The following is a 22,423-nucleotide window of genomic DNA, read 5'->3' as shown; positions in this document are numbered from 1 at the left end:
TTTGTCACGCTGTCCTTACCTGTTTTGGAGTTCTGTTGTAACTGGGTACAATTATGCAGCTGCTAAGAAATGGACTTCTACTAGTCTGATGCAGCAGAAAGATTGGAATGGAAAAGTGTGCTGCCAATCATCCTTGAAATAATTTTCAGTAACCAGATTTGAGATGCTGATAGTGCCTTTACCGGATGTACGCAGTGAGTGGGAAGCCTAGATATTAAGAGGAGACTTGAGGTTTTACCTGAGATTCACAGTCACTAAGAGCTGTTTTAATGAAGATTTTAGCTTTATCTCTTAGGCAAGTGTTTAGTGTACTAGAACAGTGTTCAAATGTACTGCTTTCTTGAATGTTTCCTATTAGCATGTTTAATGAGGCACTCTGATCTCCCCTTATGTTGACCATCATTAATGAAAACTTGAAGTGTTAACAGTAACACTGAAAAAGGACTCTGACAGACTGTGAAAAGACTTAACTTTTATTTTAGTTAGGCCTTATTCAAAAATGATGACTTTGGAATATGTTATGGAATTGTCTGTAGAATGTAGGCAGTTGGCTGTTGATCTATCTAGCTAGTTTGTGTGTGAAAGCTAATAGTCTTTTAGAATAAATACATTTTTACTCTAAAGGATATCTCTTGTTAATGATGGGCATTCTTCTCCTCACACACTACTTAAATGGATTCTTCCTTAGATTGACAATAAAGAATACACAATTATTGTGAAACTGTCACTTCTTTCAAAAAGTTAACCAGTTTGTTGCATGAGTAGTGTTCTAAAATTATCTGTTGGCAGGAATGACTTACAGCTGGTGTACAGGAGCTTCTCACTGCCCTTGTCTGAACTAAAGTAAAAATCTTGGAGCATAATCTGTGGGAATACAACTGAAAAAAATGCTTGATGAATAATAACCTGATACACTACTGGGATCAACAGTGTTTCAAGGCACTAAATTTAGACTGCATGTTCAATATCCAAGATGTAAGAAACTTATCCAATTTCCTATCAAGTCACTAGAAGAACACATTAGCCTGGTATTCAGATCTAGCTTGGCAAATTTCCCCCATCCCCTTTGGAATTTTCTATTTAATTAAAAAAAAATCGTATTCAAACTTCCTCATAGCATAACAACATCTATTAAGCTATTTATTAATATTTCATTCCTGATAATCTTTGCCATAAACTTACTTCTCAAGCAACTTGCCTCCACAAATCCTCCATCTGTGGAATGATTTGCTAAAGATGCTTGGAATCCTTACAAGTAGTACAAACCAACAAGGGCAGCTTCTTAATGAGCCAATTTTAAAGTTGGTTGCATTAAAGTTTAACATTTTAATGAAAATTCACTCTTGCAAGTTCATTCTAAGATATGTAATAGCATACGTGTTAAAACAAATAAAACTATCACCATGGTTTAATATCTCAATATAGCTTTATATGTTAGTGAAGAATGTCTCATTCCTAGTGAGTGTCCTCCTGAAAGGAAAAGTTTGAGTAATTTCTGTTTCTATCTATTCATTTGGAGCTCCTAAAATTCTCTATTGGGCTGTCACTGTTTTTTGTTGTGAATAGGGATTAATGGCTCAGTTACTGAACTCCTTCCTTGGCGGTACTGAAGGAGGACCAGGGATACATTTGCTATTCATTTTTTGTGATTCTTTCACACCTTATTTTTCAGTTTCAAACTAGGCAGTCTAAAGCTGGTGTTCCATACCGACTCAGGCCAATGTCTTGATTGTACATTGTTCTGACTCTACGCCTGTACAGGCTTTTGATCTTGCAGTGAATTGTGTTAGGAGACTAAGTGATACATAAACCTTAACGGGCAGGAGGAGGCCCTTTTGGTTGTTTATTGCCTAGTTTCCCAGGGAGATCAGTAGTGTTGGCGCAAAGGGTTAGTGCAAGCTGGAGGAGAAGAGGGGACAAACCAGTGGTAGCCCCAGCTCCTGGATGTGCCTCCCTAACACTTCCAGCTCTCTATCAGAACCATCAGTCGTCAGTGTGAAAGGCTGTTGGTTATGGTTGTGGGTGTTTTCTGTTTAAGATATCTAATTATTGTCACCTGTTTATGATTCTTTTGAGTAGTAATCAAAACAACAACAAAAATTTACCAGCAATCCTTCTCCATATGTTCCTGCTTAGATCCCTAGTACCTTAGAGCTTTTTTACCATGCTAGGATTAAAAGTGCATCTCATTCAATACCCTGTCTCTGGCTTTTGTTGCTCATCTGTTTTTTATACCAAGAGCATTCCCTCATGGCCACTAGATGTGCAGTTTGAGCTGTAGTGGAAATCCTAGCTGTTGCAGCATACATCTGTATTCACACGATCTTGCAAAAATGTCTTTTAAAAACTATTCCATCTCCGTCGTATTTATTCCCAAATGCTTTTATAAATGAGAATTTAGATTCCTTCTTCAGTCCTTTTGTTTTGCTAGGTTAGATTTAATCTCACTTCTAAAAATATATTTTTAATTCTCCTGATTATCATAGGAGTTCTCCTTTATAAACTTTTTCTCTTGTACATAGGTTTCTTGACTTTGTCCCCGAACTTCATAATGAATTCTGTATAATGCTTTAATAAGTCATATGAATACTTATGTGTTCATACTGCAAATACCTTCTTGGATGCTAATACAGTCCTAACATGCCCTTCTGCACCTGCTTTCTATTGATTTTCTTAAAATTGAGCTGTGCACTCTGTCTCTCATCTTGCAGATGATATCTTGCAGATAATAGTAGCAGCTATAGTAATTAGTCTCTTAAGTGATTATCTTAAAAGTGAAATAACATTTAATATGATTATTTCAGTTCATCATATTGTCTAATACTTCCTGTATGATAATTAGCTGCATCTTGTGGTCTAAATTTAAAGAGCCTTCTATTATATTTGTTTTTGAACCATACTCTTAATGAGGTCGGAAGGCTAATGCCTTGGTTACTCCAGTGGATAAAGATTGGGCTTGTCTGCTGTCTCTTCTCAGATCTCATGGCCGTGGTGCACAACGTAGAGCTTGAACTTTCTCTGGCATAATTCCCAGTTAATTGTTTTCATTTTCTTTTCCTCACATCTTGTCACTTATCAGCTTCATTAGTTAGGTAGCAATATACTTGCCTACAGCCAGAATCTTTTATTTGGTGTGAGCAGTTTAACAGTGAGGGCATATTAGAAAATGTCATCTTAGTGTAAATGAAAGCATTCTCATATGAAAGATTAAGAAAAGATTACTTTGCAGCCATATTTATTTTGCTAGGAAAGCTGTTCTTTGTTTTTAAATTTCTTTAATATCTGTCTGTTAAAATAACTACATAATGAATACTGGTTGTTATGTATTTCAGAGATGTTTATAGTTGATTAACACTTAATGACTTGCTTCTGATTATGCTTTTTCACAAGAATTTACTCTCCTAGGCTGTAGCGTGTCTTAAACTGAAATTAAAGGAGGAAGATATGAAGAACTATTAATGCATGCTAAGGCGATTGAAAGCAAGCCTATAGTGTGAATAACATTGTAAAATCTAAAATATTATCACTTTTTCTTAAAGTGGTATGAATTTTTCCGTAATGTGGTCTGCCTCAGAATAGCTTTTTTTGCTCCAGGTCATTTTTAGAAAGAATTTTGTTTTTGTTTATGAATGCTTGCTGGATGGCAGCCAGTCAAAATAGGGAGGTTTTCCTATTTGTCTCTTCCCATTTCCTGAAACCTGCTACACTCTGTTTCAGACTTAGAAGTAGCAATATGTTTTGACGCTGATGTGATGTATTTCCATTCATTACTTTGTTTTCCTGGTAAGCTGGGGTTTTTGTTAGGATGTCTTGAACTTCCTATACGTTTTGGGAAATCCAGTAGAGGGAGTAAGGCCTGAGTACAAGGCAAGAAAGGAGAATTTTGACAGCAACATGATGAAAATTTTTAAAGGTTAGAAAGCTAACGTGGAGGTCTGGGATGCACAAGTGACCAGAAAGTATCTGTCACTCTGGGACTATGATGCTGGCTAGGGCATTCAAATTCTCCTGCAGTGTGAGGCAAATACACCTTGCTATAAGGAGAAAAATGAGAAAAAAAATGTCAGTATTGTATTCTTTGGTACGCAAGCATAGTAATGATGTTGAAAGATAGTTTAGGAGGTTGGTGAAGTGTCAGGTTTTTGAACACACCTACATTCAGTGTAAGATGAAAGGCATTAGGATAATTAGCACAGTTTGGAGAGTTCTATGAGATGTGTATCATGGATCGTACAATCTACAGAAGAGAGAAACCTAATCCTACAAAATCAGTTTTACTGAATGAATATTCTTTTCTAATGTCTTAGATTTTCCCAAGAAATCATGTTTTATTCATTGCAAGCTTGATAATAACTAATTTGAATCATTGCATTAATGTCAGCTGAATAACTGGTGTCATTGGATAGCTTGTGGCTGGACTGCTGAAGGTGTGTAAGCTTCCCCTGGCAATTCTTGCAGACATTAACTTTCTGGTAGAAGGCAGTAGTAACAGTAAACCTCCTGCTGTCATGATGTCCCTTATTCAGGAACATAATGGCACTTTTCAAGTGTGTTCTAACCTTCACGTTACCCTTATGTTACAGAAACGGGCTTTGGTTATACCTGTAAACAGCAAGTTTCACGTTAACCACAGTTAAGTGCAATTCTAGCAGTTTTACAGGATTGATTGTGTGCTCTGGATGTTAACAATAGCTACTGGTCTGTTCAATGGTGCGCCCCTGCTTTTTGAATACATCACTGGCAGATTCGTCTGGCTTGTTTTAAAACAAGATTTCTTTGCAGATCCTGTGGAAAATCAACCTTCCTAAGTAGTTGCGTGGGCTAAACTGAGAGGGAAACTGAAGCAGGAAAATATACCACAGGATATGAAAGTTGAGCTGCACCCTGCGAGGTGGGGAAAACCAGGCAGGTTGAGTGGGTAGATAGCTTGCCTGAGGACATGCAGTTGACTGTGCTAGAGGGTCTGAGGTCAAAGCCCTTTGCCTCTCCAGCTATGAACTGTCCTGCCTCCTATTTAATAATAAATGAATCTTGACTAGTTGTAACCTGTTTCAGATTAAATAATCTAACTTTCTTTTGAGTGTCAGAGGACTGTGAATTACAGTGCTGAAAGAAATTTGTGGATGGGGAAATTTTCCAAGGTGTTCTGTTTCTGTAAACTGAACCATTGCAACCTGGCATGCAGTCAAAATAACTTTTTTCATAATGCAGTAATGTTAAGAACATGGCTGACATTTACAGTGTGGAAAAGGAGAAAATGAAATTAGTCTGAGCTTGTGGAAGCATCCCAGCTTGAAGCACAATGTTCTGTTGTGTAATTGGCTTCTAGGATGCACTCTTATGAGTGAGATATCATTATGCAGTAAGCTGACTTGAACTCTAAATGGCAAATTCCAATAGTATGGAGAATCTTGTTGTAATCTCCCAGTTTCACCATAAATGAAAGATGTTTAATTAAAAAAAAAAAAGTAGCTCTTTTGCAGAGCATATTGTTTTTGAATGTGCACATCTTTCTAATAAAATCCATGTACAGACATTCCCATCTTTACCTCTCAAATTCAGTTCACTGAATGATTCTGTTTCAAAGATATCCTTCCTGGGAATATGTGTTATTTCTCTAAAACTTTTAATGGTATCCTTATTTGCAGGGCATGGGGAAGGATGAATACTAGGGACTGGCTTTGAGTAGCATCCTATAAGAAATATGCCAGGCCTCTTTTCTTTTAGTGTCCCCGAAAAGAGGGAAACAGAACGGTATTTTCCTCCTCTGTATTTATTGCAAGGCCCCATTCTGTTTTTATACCTCCAAGCTTCTTCTTGGGGGACACCATTCCTAGTGCTTTGAAATTCAATCACCTTCTCTCATTTTCGTGTTACTCTTGCGAACAGCAGGGAAGATATTTACAGAGCAGCCGATAAAATAGCCTTCCAGACTGATATTTTGCACCCATGAAGTACCATAGATTTTTAGTTAAGATTGGTCTATTATAAAGAGGGATATGATGAAAACAGCCCATCTAAAAGAGGCTCTAATCGTTCTAGAAGCGGCAGGGAGGAAAAAGCTGCTCCCATACAAGGAGTGACTAAATAGAGCAGCGGAGAGTGAAGCGTGAGTGTTCTCGAAAAGCCCATCCAGAGCTGTTAAATGTCTGGTCCACATGCAGACTTAGTCATGAGTTCCCTAACCTGGTGATTTCTGGAAGCTTAGGGTATATCAGGGGATTACTTGATGCTTGTTCTGCTTCTTAGCTTTTCCTAAGCCTCTGCTACCTGTTGCCATCAGAGGCAGGGTTATTTGGCTTTTGGCCTGATAGAGCCAGTCTTGGTATCAAAACATGCCTGGAAGCAGGAAGGTGTTTTCTCTTGCCACTTTGCAAACGGGGAGCAGAAGCATGAGGAGGCGAAGTGCCGTGCCTGAGGCCGCAGAGGATGTCGGTGGAGATGGTCTCCTGCGACCGGGGAGGGCCCTTCCTTCCCCACCAACGGCAGCTGTCCGGCTGCCCTCGCGCACGTCGTCGTCTCGCTTTTATTCCCTTTGAGAAAGGGATGTACTCCCAGGCTTTCCTGTAAAAGCTTTTCTCTTCCATGTGCACCATCTCCATCTGTTTAATTGTAATTAGTTAAAACACTGATAGGAAAGATGCAGAAATATTTCTGACAGTGGCATGTGTTTGAAAATTTGCTTGTATATCGAGCACAGAAAGAGCTATCTGAATGGGTTTTTTTTCTGCGGTGCATTCTGGTTAGCTTTGAAAAAGGCTTGAATAAATTTTTAATGCTTTCCTGACACTTTTAAGTGGCTTTTTATGCCTTACGGGTTGCTGGGGAGCAGCTGGAGGAGCTGCTGGCGTGTTCTGGAACGTTCCGTTGTGAAAGGGGCTGCCGCGCCCAGAGGCCGCTGCAAGCACTTACCTACCGTAACAAAAGGTCCCCTAATGCCGTTTTATTATCAAACAACCTCTGTTCCTCTCTCCAGCTTTTGGAGGCTTCCAGCAGTTGCGTCAGGCTAACCTTGTTGCTAAAATTAACGCTGTGTGCACGGTGCAGTGAGTCAGCCGGGCAGTGGGGTGCTTCCTCAGCCGTCCCCAGGGGTTCGAAGGCTGGCGCGGTGCTTTTCCGCGGAGCGGTTGGAGCCGGCTGTTGTACCCCCACTCTGGGGACACGCGCGCCTTCCCGTCGCGCCGGCTGTTGCCAGGGGGCGCGTGGCGTGGATGCGGCAGAGCCGCACGGTGGCATCGGGCCCGGGAGGACGCGGTTTTGCCACGACGCTGAGGCCTCGCTCGCCGCGCTGGAGTGACACTCCAGCCAGCTTCGGTGGGAATGGGTTTTTGCTTCTGTGCTGCCAAAGTGTATTCAGTTGTGACCACAAAAAGGTGGTTGGATGTCACTGTTGGCTCTCCTAATGAAATATGGGTACAAATTTCCTTTACATGAGTATGAATTTGTTGGCGCATTTAGACTATGAAAGTATGTGCAGCATTCAGGTCTGCTCTCTGCATGCCGTTGAATTCCTGTCGTGTTTTGTGCGAGTGCGTATGCCTACGTGTGTTCCACATGGGCTTTTCTTGTTTTTTGCACATATGGCTCATTTGGAGCTGTCACCTAGTTCCTAAGAAATATTACCAGTGTTGTGACAGAAAAAAGGCACCCATGCTTTAACTTCAGTTTCTGCTTGTTCGTGAAGGTGGCCTTTTTCGTAGTGAGACAGTTTTATACTCCAGAGAAGTTGAGAAATAATCTCTTTTGTATAATAATAATAATGGAATTACACATGAGGAATAGTGCATGGCCCTGTTTTCCTTCAAGGTGGAGAGCATGCCGTGGTTCTGTTTAAACTTGGAGTTGTGAATACTTGGCATCTTTCTGTGTAAAACCTTGAGTTAGTCATTTTGACTTAGGTATGCATACTTGGATCATAGCATCTCTTTGAGTCAAAAGAAATGATTTCATTGTCTTTGACGGATGCTTTTTATTTAATCTTAATATACATGCGGTGTGAATTAGAGTAAGCTGTTCTTTGTGTCATTGAATAAAACTGTGAACTTGAAATATAGTCACTAGCAACCAGTGTGTATGCCCATCTGCTACGGAGATTCGTTTAGACTTCATTAGGTGTTTTGGGGTTTTTTTTTGGAACCTGAAAATCATTTCATTTAAAGAATAGTAAGGAATATAATGCTTTATGACAAAAGAAGCTGTAATATCTGTTTCAGTTTCATTAATAGAATTTAATTTAGAATTTAATTTATTTTTGTAGGTGTAGCATCTATGACAGTACCAGTGTACATTGCAGAAGTCGCTCCGCCACACTTAAGAGGCAGATTAGTTACCATTAATACGCTGTTCATCACAGGAGGGCAGTTTTTCGCAAGCGTCGTCGATGGACTCTTCAGCTACCTCGCAAAGGATGGATGGAGGTTTGTGAACTGTTGTATTTAAAAGCAAAACCAGCATTGTTATGATTTCGGCAAGCCTAGATAATTAATTGAAAAAGACTTAATGGTTGACAACTATCATAATTCATGTTGGTAAAACAGAGTTTACATATAAAGTGGTAAATTTGTATATTGGGACTGTAAATCTGTAAAATGGGACTTTAACTATTGCTAAATAATATGCATGCTACTTTCACTTAGGCTTAATATTTGCAATGTATTTAGCTTTTCTGACTTTATAGTAAACTTTAAAATGCATGAGCAATAAATATACATCAAAAAGCTTTAATGATTGTCATAAAGATGGTAGTATAAAAGCAGCTTGCCTCTTGTCTTTAGAATATGTTACTGTTTTTTTTTTTTTTTTTTTTATTTTTCTTCCAACAGGCAAACTTCCAGTAAGTATGGTGCTATAGGTACAAAATAGAAGTGTATATTGAATATTCTTAATTTGAGGAATAAGTCATCCAATCAGAATTGAAGTAAAGGATATTGTAGCATACTTTTGTAGTTGAAGTTTAGATTATAGAATGATGTGATTCTCTTTTGCTCCACTTTCTGGATATTACATTCTTCCTGTAGTAATTGCTAAGTGTTTCTGGACTGCTGCTGTATAACTTCTTTATGATGATGTGTCATTTGAGAGAGAGAGATTAGAAATCTATGTGGCTTAGTATTTTACTTGCTGTGCTGACTTTCTTTTTAAAGAATAGCTAACAGAAATGTACAGGATAGATCATTTAAACTGCATATTTGAACTTTTGGAAACTTATGCTTAAGTATGTGTGCTTTTTTTCTTGGAACTCTCTTGGGAATGATATGCATGTTGCTGTAGGGTCTTCAACCGAGTTGGTCCTTGAAATGAAAAAATTGTAATATATTACAATTATTTAAGTCTAAATTAACTTACCAGAGCTTTGTGTATTGTCATGCTTTTCACCTTGTATTTTGAATATCAGAAAGTTTAGGATGGAGTCATTCTTTCTCTGAGGGAGGTTGTTAGTAGTAAAGAAATGATGAGATCAGTTTAAACAAGCAAAATGGTTTGGCTCTGCAGTTTGGTGCTCATACTCCCCTGTGTTGATTTTTCATATTAGTAATCCGGGATTATTTGCTGGGATTTATAGACCAAATGAAAAAGCCTACATTCTTATTCAGAGGGTCCACTTAGTTGCTGTTTGAGGCTTATCATCCCAAGAGAGAAGCTTTTTTTAAGTCTTTTTTTGTAATCCCAATAACAGCAGCTTTCTAAATGGGTTAGACTATGGCTTATTGTGAACCTGTTCCCACAAAAGTATCTCAGTTTAGTTTTGTCTTTTGTAATGAGAAGTCCTTTCAAAATTTGGTTATTTTGCTTTCTTCATCTGAAGGCATTGTTTTTTTAGTTGGCATGTGTGAGGAAGATGAGAAAGTCCTGGGCTGTTGTGGCTTACCCTTATAAAGTTTTCTTTAAAAACATAGGGAAAAAATCCAAAACTCTTAAATGTCATTCAAAGTTTGTTTGACATATTCTGTGAACTTCATTAATTTGGGGTAATTTGTCTCTTTTTTTGTTTTTCTGTTTTGCTTTCCTCTGAAGTCCCATGCTCCCTCTCCTGTAGTGGTTCTGTATACTGTAGATCTTCTGTTGTCATTCAAAAAGATAGTCCTTCAGAAAAATCACTTGCTCTGCATCAAGAAATCCCATGAATATATTTCATCACTGCAGATTGTGTGATAGTGGGTATGAGCTAACAAAAATGAAATACTTGCCGTTAAAGGCCTCTCTGACTAGATCTCACACAATGAGGTGAATCCTCTCCTGAGGTCTCAGATGAGAGAGAAACAGTCTTGATGATGACAAACTTGGGAGGTGCAGGATAGATGAGCAAACAGTGAGGTGGATTGAGAACTGGCTGAATGGCAGAGCTCAGAGGGTTGTGATCAGTGGTGCAAAGTCTAGTTGGAGGCCTGTAGACAGTGGTGTCCCCCAGGGGTCAGACTCTGCTCAGTGGTGCCCAGCAACAGGACGAGGGGCAACGGGCACAAACTGAAACACAGGAGGTTCCCTCTGAACATGAGGAAAAACTGTGAGGGTGACAGAGCACTGGCACAGGTTGCCCAGAGAGGTGGTGGAGTCTCCTTCTCTGGAGATATTCAAAACCCGCCTGGACACGATCCTGTGCAATGTGCTCTAGGTGACCCTGCTTGAGCAGGGGGGTTGGACTAGATGATCTCCAGATGTCCCTTCCAACCTCAACCATTCTGTAATTCTTTTAAACAATCCTAATTAAAAAAAAAAAAAAGTGGAGTTGCTAATTCCTTTCTGCAGTTACAGAAATATGCTTAGTTTTGAGAAAAGATAACTGTATCCAGAAATGCATTTCTAGCTGAAATACCAACTGAAGTATTTGATCCTTATAGCCAATTATCCTGTAGGTGTAATGACTCCCTAGGCATGGGGCTGGATTGGGGAGAAAGGGACAGGAGAGATGTTTTATAGGGAAAATGTTGCAAATTTCAAGGTAGCAGAAATAAACTGTGGAAAGCAAAGAATGGATCTACTAGTCTCTCTGAATCATAGAAAAAAAAATAGGCTGAAAGGTACTCCAGAGGTCTCTAGTCCAATTTACAGTTCTCCAAGCAAGGTTACCTTAAAAGTTAAATCAGGTTAGATTAGTTTGCTTGGGGCTTTGTCCAGCTGAGTTTTAAAAATCTCCAAGGATGAACACTTGCACTTCTCGAACAACCTGTTCAGATGTTACATCACTCTTACTGCGAAGATTTTTTCTTTCCTTGTCTTAAAACTGAATTTCCCATGTTGGCCCTTGTGACCAGCGCCTCCAGTCCTTTCAGCTGTGCACTGTGAAAGGTCTGGCTCCATCTTCTCCCTGACCTCCTATCCAGTTGTGAAAGACTGCTATTAGGTCTCCCCTTAATCTTCCCTCTTCCAGGCTGCTCAATCCCACTTCTCTCAGCCTCTCCTTTTATGCAGTATGCTCCAGTTCCCTCACCATTTTAGTGGTTCTGTGCTGGACTTTTCCTAGTTTGTAGTTCTCTCTCATACTTGTGGTCCCTGCCTTCCTGAGGCAGCCTCATGTGTGCCGAGCAGTGAGGAGCAGTTGCTTCCTCCAACCTGCTCGCTCATGCTGGCTAACTTCTGCTAATGCAGTATAGTAATGCCATGTTTTACATACATGTCAGGTACTGTTCTGGCTGATTGAGTGAAGCTAAGTGAAGTGAAACTGTTGCACTGGACAGAAACTGAGACTATGCTAAAGATCAGGTCTCCAACGACTCTCACTCAGCTCCAGTGTGAAGCTGTTAATTGGGGAATGTTTACTTGTCTGTCCTCAGCTAGTTTACTGCAGCTTGAGACTGAGCTGAAAAGAATGCAGAAGGTTTGTCACCTGGAAAGAGTGGTCATCACACCTATGGGGAGAAATCACGGACGTTCACTCCTGAGTCATCACATACAAGAAGGAAAACTACTTTGTAGCTCTTAGTGACTAAATGTTTATGTATTGCAGTGCTACAAAAAACAGTGAGGAATCTTACTTTCACTTGTCTCTGCTTGTTCTTGGAAATGCTGGATATTAAATTAAAAATAAACAAAGGGGAAAAAAAAACCCTGACTCTTATGTGAAGATAGCATTATAAATCCTGCTAATGCTATCTTAATAGTATTTTAGCAGTATGTCTGAGAGGAGAAATGTTACAGCAGACTTATTAAATTTCATGCTGGATTTTTTCAGGTCTGTTAGACATCTAGCTTCAAATGGAAAGCCTTGTACTCTATATAGGAAAGAACTATATTAGATTTCTGAAAGCTGGCTCACTGCACGTTATGCTCAAAGTTGGCTACTTTAAATGGAGTATATAAAGTTGCTTTATCTGGAAATAGCAACAGCTCTTGAACTTGCAATGGATTTATACTCTTAACTGAGCATTTTCCTTCTGGCCTGCTCCTTGTACTCCACTTTGACCAGAAACATGTCAATTGGAAGCTGACTTTAGTGACTGAGCACTTTCTGTGGATTTCTTTTTTATCTTGACCCCAGTAAACAATTCAACAGAGTCCAACTGGTAACCTTGACAGACTGGGTCTAGCTTTCAGGAGTCTCAAGTGATTTTGCCTCTTAAGGTGAGTGAATATACCCAGCTGCTTAGTTCTGGAGGCTGCTGCTGCATGTAAGGGACTAAAAGGCTTTGATAAGTTCCTGGAGGAGCAGAAACTGGGTAATATGAGTGTAAAGGACTAAATCTGTTTAGTGGAATGTCCTAAAAGATGCCTTTGCTTGCAGGTTGACAGAATGCAGCAGCTGTGCTTTTAATTTTTATGGTTTTGGTCTACTCTTCAGTTAAAATAGAAAAGGCTTTCTAAATACCACAGAAATGCAAACATTGAATATACCATTTGGTGAACTTCTATGATGTATATGTAAAGGTGATTTCTGTATATGGCTGCCTAAAGACTTTGTGGAGGAGGAAGAACATAGGGAGAAATGAGAATAATAGGAATAAGAACATTAGTGAATGAGAAATGGGAACATTAGTGAGTTAGTGACACTTGTTAGGTATCTTGGCTGACAGCTGCTCAACTAGTATTGCTTCCACAAGCTTACTGTTTTGAATTTTTTTTCTTCCTCTGTTCTTCTCTTTATAAATAAGGATGAGCTATACTATTCTTAGATCATTAGAAAACAAGACACTTTCTCAGCTTTTTTTCTGGACCAAGATGATTTACTTGTATGGCCTTTGAAAATTTTAACCAGTTTTAGCAAGAACTTTTAGCAAGAACATCATTTGAAGTCTATAATGGAAGCTAAAAAATCCCAGATGAGGGCAAATGATATATCATATGTAAGGAAAAGATCATATTTAAAAAGCAGAACAAAATTATAGATCATTCAATAATTCTTGTAATTCTTCTTTGAGTAACTCATGAATGCTGATCTAATAGTTTATAACTGGAAATTCTAAAGGGTTCTTACTCTTTAGGGGTTTGACTAACTTTCTCTAGGTAACATTTGAGGCAAAGCTAGAATTCTTTGAGAGACTTAAGTGAAAAGTCTTAAATGTGTTTTGTTGTTGCAGAAAAAGCACAATGACTAAAACAATTTAAAATACATGAACTCAAGCTTGCCTTGATACTTTGAGCAAAATTTTGTGTAATATATTTAATTATGAACAAGTACAGTTCTGTAAAATTAGTTCTGCTGAAGTAAAGAACTGTTGGAAGCTTGAAATACTGTCATACATGTCTCTTCAGTGTAGAAGTTTAGCTACCATAGGTATCTGACAGTGCAATATGATGCTTTTCAGTACACGTACTCTGTTCTGCAATGCCATTGCCTTAGAGCTGCAAGCGTTGGAAAGAATTGGAAAGAATTCCGGCTTGCTTGTGAAAATGTTATTCATATTGTATGTGAGTGTTTTATTGAAGGAATATAAAAATGTGAAGTGTGTAAATCAGAACCACCCTTGAAACTCAGTTTCAGTATGTTTTTGTCTTCTACAATCTTTTCCCTTCACTTTAGTCAGAGCGAATCACAATATATGTGGGTGTTGTCATAGGTATCAGTACTGACCACTGGAAGTGTAACTCCCCTGGCAGTGATAATTCTTTATGGAGTAGAGAATTAGCCTTAATGTTGTATATAGTAAAATACCGTAGGCATCTCAAATACTGTTTTGACTTAAAACGTGATTTTGCAGCTGGCTGAAAATGTAAGAGTGAACTATCTGCTTACAGTTAGAAATTTTCAAAAGTAAAACACATCTCCTTAAAAAGGAGCTTATTCTTTGGTCATGTGTTTCTATGTATACATATTTACTGACCAAATAAAGCATTTCAATGGCTATTTTGGCTTTTTTTCTTTTTCAGTCTCACTTTTATGTCATCAGCAGTACCATTTATTTTTCAAGCCTTTGATTTCTTTTTCTGTTCTTTCCTTTCTTATATCTTTGCTGAAAGGGATTAGTTCAGTTCCTGAACTAACAGACTGTTTCAGGGTTTTATTTAGTCTGAGTTAGTGTCCTGCAGAGCAATGGCTGTAGAGTCAGTGACAGAAGAATATTCATCATAATCCTTGTTGTGTACTGGAATTACAAGTGAGAATCCTGTTTTCTAAAATACTTAAAGAATATGATTCTTGCCTGCTTAATTTCTGCTCATAAGGAGTAGGAGGGGAGGAGGGTAACAGGCAACCAGGTTCATGGTTTCTCCCAGTTAACTTTATGTTAGGAAAATTTTACTTTACTGACAGAACATTCTTTTTGATGCTGCTAGGAAAAGGCCCCTGAAACACTCTTCCTAATAGGTACATTTAACCTTTTGACTGAGCACATAATGTATTTTGATTTGTAAACTAAAGCTTGAGCAGTTGTACATGACTGTTCATAGTATGTTTTTGTAGGTAAATATTAGACATTTACTTATTTATTTATTTTTAGGTATATGCTGGGCCTCTCAGCTGTTCCGGCAGTTATACAGTTTCTTGGCTTCCTGTTTCTTCCTGAAAGCCCCCGTTGGCTCATTCAGAAAGGCCAGACTCAGAGAGCACGGAGAATTCTCTCTCAGATGCGTGGTAACCAGGCAATTGATGAGGAGTATGACAGTATCAAAAACAACATTGAAGAAGAAGAAAAAGAAGTTGGAGCAGGTATGCCAAATGTTTATTGGCATCTCTGAGCATCTATAAGGAGACAAAAATAGAAAAAGTTCTGGTCGTAGCCTGTGCGAACTTGATGTTTTGCTTTTCTTGACTGTTTTGCTATTGTTTAAAATATTTCATATTTTGGTAACTTCAGAACTGAGCAGATGTTTCTGTTATCCTACAGTTTTAAGTTCTGATTTCTTAAATGAGGAAAAACTAAAATTGTATTAAGATTCTAAGTTTATACTTGCTTCTTACATTTATTTCATGTGAGAAATGCACTTTCTTTCATCAGTGGAAAAGAACATGAAGGTTAAAAGACCAAACAGACATTCAGGAGGTCCAGAAGGATTAATATTTTACATGCTTGAAGTTATCCACAGTCCAGATCCACGCTGAGAGATTCTAGGCTAGCAGCTTTTGGAAAGATTTACAAAACTAGGCGTGTAATATTGAGATTCTTCTTCAGTAAAGACAGTGTCTGAGGTCCTTTTGGTTTGCCCAAAAGAATAAGGTATCTAAATCAATTCCTTTTTGACTCTTTCATAGCCTTATACCATATGGCTTTATGTAGTTAGCTTTAAGCAAGATTACAGTACCATTGACTATCTTTTTATCTACTAAATATTTTTCTTTTGCTTTGTGCTGAAACTGTTAGGGTGGGAATTGTAATTAAGGCTCTTAAATAAGACTCATCTTAGTTCTTGCTTCCTTAAGCTTTGATAGGAAAATACTCTAACTTTGCAGGCTGATGGAAAGAAAAATGCAAGTTATTTTACAGTTGCGTAAATTGAGATTTGACATCTGATAATACCTAATCTCGTTGCCTTGCTGAGTTTGGCTTTGGAATTTACAATAAATGATTAAGTATCATGAAAAAAGTTATTTGACCCATATTAGTGACCAAATTTTCAAAATATCCATCATGGATGTGAAGTAGGAATAGATTTTTTTTCTTTTTTTTTTTTTCCTTTTATGCTTTTTGTAGGTTTGGATCCTTTGTTTCCAGGTCTTCAGTGGGACAAATCTTAATCACCTTGAAGCTGATTTGATAAAAAGTGAAAACGGATATTCGAAGAACAGCTAGACATTAAGAATCCTGTACCAAGGTCCTTGATCCCAATTAGACATTGGACTATTAGGTTCTGCGGAGAGCCACTTAATGTCTAGCATAAAAGAATTTCTGCTCAGTAGAAATAAAAGGGGCAGGAGTCCAACCCATTCTGTCCCTTATTTTTGGACTATAGATTATGACTTTGTTTCTCTCTTTTTTTAAATCTCTCCTCTTGTTGTTTCACTTTTCATAAATTAAATGTGGCGTTGTAGGACTAACTCTAGCTCAGTTGTTAAAGCACTCCTGTATACATCTGTAGCTTGGACTGGCACACTAGTTATGAGGCTGTTGGCTGTCTGGGATGTGTAGGTCTCTTGATTTTTTTTTCCAGAAAAAGTCATTGTGTAGCTGGAGAACTTTTCTGGAGACATTTTGGTGAAATGAAACACATTCCTATGGAAGAATGAGGTTACAATGAGTCAGTGTTTTCCACTTGGGTAATCCACAGCTTCAGAGCTTTCACAGAATGGCATTAAAGAAATAAGGATACTTAGGAGTTTATGCTGTCCAACTTGTTATAACTGCTTATCATAAAGGTATTAGATAGTTGTCACTCTCGTTTCTGATAACTAGTTACAATTGGACTTCATCCCATTTAACCCAAAGTCTTTATTGTTATAAAGCAAAAGTTGTGTTTCAGCATCAAGACAAACCTTTATTACCTCTTGTGACTTACAACTGGTATTTACAAGTCATATTAAACTGCCATTAGTTTCATTTCTTGAGGAATTGTCTAGATATTCAGTATTGAATTTGGCAGGCAGAGTGTGAGAACAACTTCCTGTTCATGATTTCCTTGCCAAGTGTTCAAGTATCGACAACTCAAATATATGCTTCTGCAAAGGTTTTGCATTTCATTTTGCCATGTGTATTTCTTTTTTATTTTATTTTGTATGTTTCTGCAGAACTTCTTGAATTCATTACTCCTATTTGTAGCACATAATGTTTTAAAACACTACTTAATGGCAATGCCAAATGGTGGTAGTAATTCCTGTCAGACATTCTGGATATTATTCCAGCTTTGCCAAAAGCTTTCCTGAGCCTGTATTGAAAGTGTTTGGATGTGGAATCCAAGGAAAGACAGTTTTGTAGTTCAAAAATCATCCTGCCTACTTTCGCTAATAGTTTCTTTTAGTTTTCTGTCGCTTCTCTTCCTGAAAGAAGAACAGGTGTTCCTTTTCATCGGCTGATACACAAGCAGCTTCACCAGTTTCTCAGGGCATTGTTTTGTGTGTGAAAAGAAGCCTGTGTTTGACTCCTTCACTACCAGGGGAATAACAGAATGTAACCATAATGCCTTCTCAAGTCCCCCACTTAAAAACTGTAATGCTTTTTGTAACTGTTTCATCAACCACTCTTGTCACCAAAAGATTGAATCATAGGGGAACTTCATCTGTATTCTCTAAGAGGTTCATCACGTTTTCTGGATGGTCATCAAACACCTTCTGACTTGAAGATAATAAAAATGTCTTGAGCAATAACATCTATTTCCAAAGTTTTTTTGTACCAATGTGGGATACCTGCTAAGTGAATGATTCACATTTCTTTATCCTTTTCGATACCTTCAACCAAATAGCTGCTGCTGCTTAGCAGCTTATTTTTGAGCATTTTCAGATTGGTATAAGGAAATGGATATTTAGTGATATATTTTTGACACTTCCCTCTTGATTGCTTGCGCAAATGAATTTTTTTTCTGGCAGTTAGGAATATGGCTTTTGCCTGCTCTATTCTGTACTTCCAGTGTGACTTTTGGTGTTGTAAAGTCCACAACTTGAATCTAGGTTTTCTGGGAAAAACTTTGCATTTTGAGAAGGGAAGGGGGGGAGGGTATTTCATTCTGCAGTTACATTACAAAGCAAGTTGAATCTTGGTCAAGTCCGGCTGATCAGCCGCTTTTTAACACCTCCCCCCTCTCAGATGACGGGGTTCTAGTGCAAGAGGGAGCTGGCTATAGGAAAACCAAAGGCAGAAGGAGTAACGAGGGAGAAGTGAGAAAGGAGAGAGCTCCCTGGAGGTGTGGCAGCAGTAACTGGTAAGTGCTAAGTCGCTTTCCCTTCAAATAGGCTGTGGATCTCACGAATTCCCAGTGCTTGGCTCAGGCTCAGAAGCCTTAGCGGGAGAGAAAAGGGGAGAGAGCAGACGGAAAGGGCTTGTGACTGGGAGAGGGTCCTGGGGTGAATCTTCACTTTTGTTAGCAAAACTAATGTATGACTTGCACTGCCGTTGAATCACAGTTTTTAGTACCGTTGAGGCAGATGTTCTGTACTGTATGTTAATTAAAAACAGGCAGTCAGTTCTTGGAAATGCAGGTAAGCACTGGTACAATGGCTTAAGTACACAGGTACAGATGAAGTAACTTGTACTGTGAAGTAAATTATAGGGAGGGATTTTTGATATTAATTCTAGAGTAAACACTTCAGAGTGAATTGAGTGGTTGGCAGTTTTGTACCTAACATACTATAGCTATCTAATAGAGTTATATACTTTTGTAAATGTCTTTCAGGCTGCTAGTGAAGCATTCGTTTTAGACTGGAAAGAAATCGTTACAGTGTCCATTAGTGAAATTTAAATATATCATTAATCTTCTGTACACTTAATGAATCACCAGTGTTCAAAGCAAGTCATGGGAAAGTATCAGTCTATACTGTCTTTTGGGTGGAAGCATCTGCAAGTTGCATGGCTCTTCCTCATGCCTCTGCTGAAACGACGCTGAGCTGTGATGTTCCAGAATATGTAGTGCTAGTGATTAGCATAGTACTAACTTTTACTTAACATCCTGATGAAATGAACATAATTTGTATTAAGATTGGACATTTATTTTTGTTTTGATGAAGTATATGTAACCATGGATCATACTTACAGTAGAAGAGCAGTATAATCTCCCCCAGTTCTATCTGTCCCACATTCCTCTAACCTGTGAAGTAAGGTTGAGACTCTGGAGCTTATGCCTGTGGACCTTTACATTTTAGTCTGCTCCAAGCGTTTATATGCCAACTTTTGATCATGCAGATGTCTCTTTTGTATGTTATTCTGCTTTGTAATTCTTCCCATGTAAAACTAGGCTGGGGCTTAGTGATGCACAGAGCCGTGGTGCTTATGTGAAATTCCCTCAGAGTGACTTACCAAATTGATCATTACATGTTAATATTGTTTAACCTACTATTCTGTGTCTGTACCAAAATATTCAGTAATGGGCATTGCTTCTAGATGAGCCATTTTCTGATGTTTCAACTATTTTTTAATATTTTTTTGTAATAGCCTATTTTTTTCTGAGGCCAAGATAGAAAGGTTGATACCACTCTGTCTTTCGTTCCTATATACTTGACTCATTTTTGCTTCTTCCCTGAGAATTTGCTGTTGGATCAGTGAGTCGGTCTCCTTCCTTGGGTTTTGCATTCCCCAGTTGGAGGTAAATACACTATTATGTAAAGGTAAAATCACCTAATTAGCATTAGGTTTCAGCTCGTAACTTTACCCAATAATTGTTAGTTAAAATAGGGTATTACCAGAGAGGAGATCTGGACTCGCAGTCTTTCCTGGATACATTCCTAGATATATTTCTATTTCTTGCAACTTCTCTTTGTAGTATTTTAACTTGTCAGTCTTGCCTATTGCTTTGGCTTCAACCATTTGACACTCGTCTCTCTAGAGAGGTACTGGAAGCTTTCAGTGTTTTCATTCTTGATCATAATTCTTTCCTTGCTTCTGACAGTCTCTTTTATCTTTTGCCATTGCCTGACAGACCTGCAGTTCAGTAAGACATAGACATGCCTCTTGTTATGGACATCAGCTGGAATTTTATTTGATGGAACTTGCTAATACTGCGATACTGGAGTAGGGCTGTGCAGAGATCTGAATCATTCTAATTCTAGGGACTCAAATCCATATTTGAAATCTAAGTCTAGTTTTATGGTCTTAAGTGGCTCTTGTTATCTGTAACCATTACATGAAGTTAGATGAAAGTCTTTGGAGCAAAAGAAAAAAAGGAGGTGGAGTAAGGTTTCTTTGAAGAAAACCCGAGATTCAATGTGGTCGATGGACATCTCAGCCTGAAATTCTTGTTTGTTACAATACCAAATGCAAGGATCAGTTGTAGATCATTTTGCCTTTGTATTTTCCAGAGATCGTGGCCAACGCTCAAAGTACTTACAAGGAATGTCTTTGTTTCATTCTTGTATTTTAACTATTTGAATTTTAGAATTATTTTTTTCAAGTCTGTTCTCTTAAGAACAAAAATTCTTCCTGTGTGGTGACATATCTTCATTGGAATTTATTTTGTTTTGAGTTGAAGCCAAAAGAGCAGCACTCCTCTGGATAATCAAAATTCATGCAGCGCAGGCAAATAAAAACATGGAGACATTTTATGTTCCAGGGTCTTGGGAAAGTATACTAGCTAAATTCAGTATATGGTCAGGGTTATGAGGAAAAACCTTTAAAACTCGGCAAGGAATATTGAAAGTATGAACTACTGTATTTAAACTGGTAAACAGTTGAGGAAGACAGATAAAAAGCTGTTTTGGTTCTACTTTTATCCTTAGTCTTTTAAAAGGCAGACTAATTCTCACAAATTTGACCTTTGAAAAATGCGGTGTATAAAGACCACATCTTTTTCTGCCTTGCCTAGAAATATGGCTACTATATTCTAAAAGTAAGAGTTCATTTCTGGTATCTTAGAGCTCTGCTGCTAAAGGTAGCACACGCAAACATGGGTTTGAGAACTTAAATATGCTTGGGGAATACTGGTTTTACAGATTAGATTTATCTGGCAGTACATTATGAATCGAGCTTGCTTGGATGACTAGAACCAAAAAAAGCCCATAGTCTTCCGCCTTAGTTTTCAATGTACTAATGTAAATTGAATGTTTATCTGAAAATGGTGGCTAACTACGTTTCTGAAGATCAGATATTCTTTAGGGTAGACCGCTCTGAACAGGCATTTTGGAACAAATTCCTATTTACCTAAAGTCCAGAAAGAGATTTCAGTTAAGCTGGTCCTGAAGGGTAGAAAAGAGTGAAATTCATGAAAGTGTTCATAGAGAAGTGTTATTGAGGCAAGAGTAGCTGGAGTTTGTATTACTTTGCACACATATGCACACGCGCATACACATGCACACAACATTTTTTATATGTATGTGTGTGTGTATATATAATATATATACACATATACACAAAATATAATTTTTAAAATTCAGATTCACTATGAGGTTTTTGGAGGTAAAGTAAGTCAGCTTTCCATTGATGGCTTAGTATTAGTCCACAGCTTCTGAAACCTACAGGAAATTAAAACTAGAAGTCTGAAAAAAGAAGGAAAAAAAGGGATTTTACCTCTATCAGATCAAAAGTAAATCTGTGCATAATGATTTTGTTTTAAACAAAACGGCATTATTCATAGACTGAAGCTGAATTCCCTCATGTAGGGGTGGAATTAACTGCTGCTCTTCATCTGAGGTAGCTTGTGGATCTACATGTCTGCAAAAAGTGGTGGATGCCACTCCAAATTATCAGTGTATCACTGACCATTCAGCTACTTTCTATATTATTGCTTTGGAAGAGAGACATGGTTTTGTGCAAACTTATGTTTCAGTGGGAGACAGTGTTGGAAGAATAAGACTAGTGGTTGACATCCTTTCCTGAGGGAACGTGGTCCTTGTAAAGCTGACTGCAAGAGGGGCTGTGAATAAAGCTGATATTGAGTTTTCTTTCAGTTCCGTACAGGAAAATAGGAATTTGAAACCTGTTTGTGTTTTGTTTTTTAAACACAACCCTGCCCTCCCCAAGCCCCTCTACATTTCATTTCTAGTTGCTTAGTTTTCTTTCTTAATAGCAGCAAGCCAAATTAGCCATTTTTGTCTAATTGCTCAGATAATATTATCAGTGCCTGCATTTTGTGTTTATTTGTTTGGTCCAGCTACAGTACTTCAAATTTATAGAAAATTATTGTTTTCCTTTATACAAAAACTTTTTTTTGTACTTTCTCTAGCTAGTCTAACAAACTTGGACTAGGTTTTTTTCTAGAAGCAGTATACTTCTGGCCACAATTTTCATGCTTTCTAGAAGCTCGGCTCAGTTTTAATGCAGGAAGCTAGACATATTTCTTGGCTTTTTGGAAAGTAGTGCTTAGCTGTATAACTTGACTTGTTATCAAAGGCTTGCTATATAGTCTAATAAACTTTAAACAGCATTTGTGTTCATTTACAATGGTTCCTTCGCACTGATAGTTGGTTCAGATGGAAAAC

General features: G+C 38.1%; 1 protein-coding gene across 2 annotated transcripts in view; it reads left to right on the top strand.

The window, feature by feature from the left end:
- Window positions 1-22,423, top strand: part of SLC2A13 (solute carrier family 2 member 13) — a 159,638-nt gene that overhangs the window by 22,991 nt on the left and 114,224 nt on the right. The window contains exons 2-3 of one of the 2 annotated variants that reach the window (XM_067316060.1): window positions 8,258-8,417; window positions 14,871-15,079. In XM_067316060.1, the coding sequence (XP_067172161.1) occupies window positions 8,258-8,417; window positions 14,871-15,079 (369 nt within the window). The remainder of the gene's footprint in view (window positions 1-8,257; window positions 8,418-14,870; window positions 15,080-22,423) is intronic. The other variant, XM_067316056.1, reaches the window with a different exon arrangement.

The sequence above is a fragment of the Apteryx mantelli genome, chromosome 1 (assembly GCF_036417845.1).
Source record: "Apteryx mantelli isolate bAptMan1 chromosome 1, bAptMan1.hap1, whole genome shotgun sequence".
Classification (NCBI taxonomy): Eukaryota; Metazoa; Chordata; class Aves; order Apterygiformes; family Apterygidae; genus Apteryx; species Apteryx mantelli.
The sequence above is the reverse complement of the archived record's forward strand: the minus strand, read 5'-3'. Positions and strand labels throughout refer to the sequence as shown.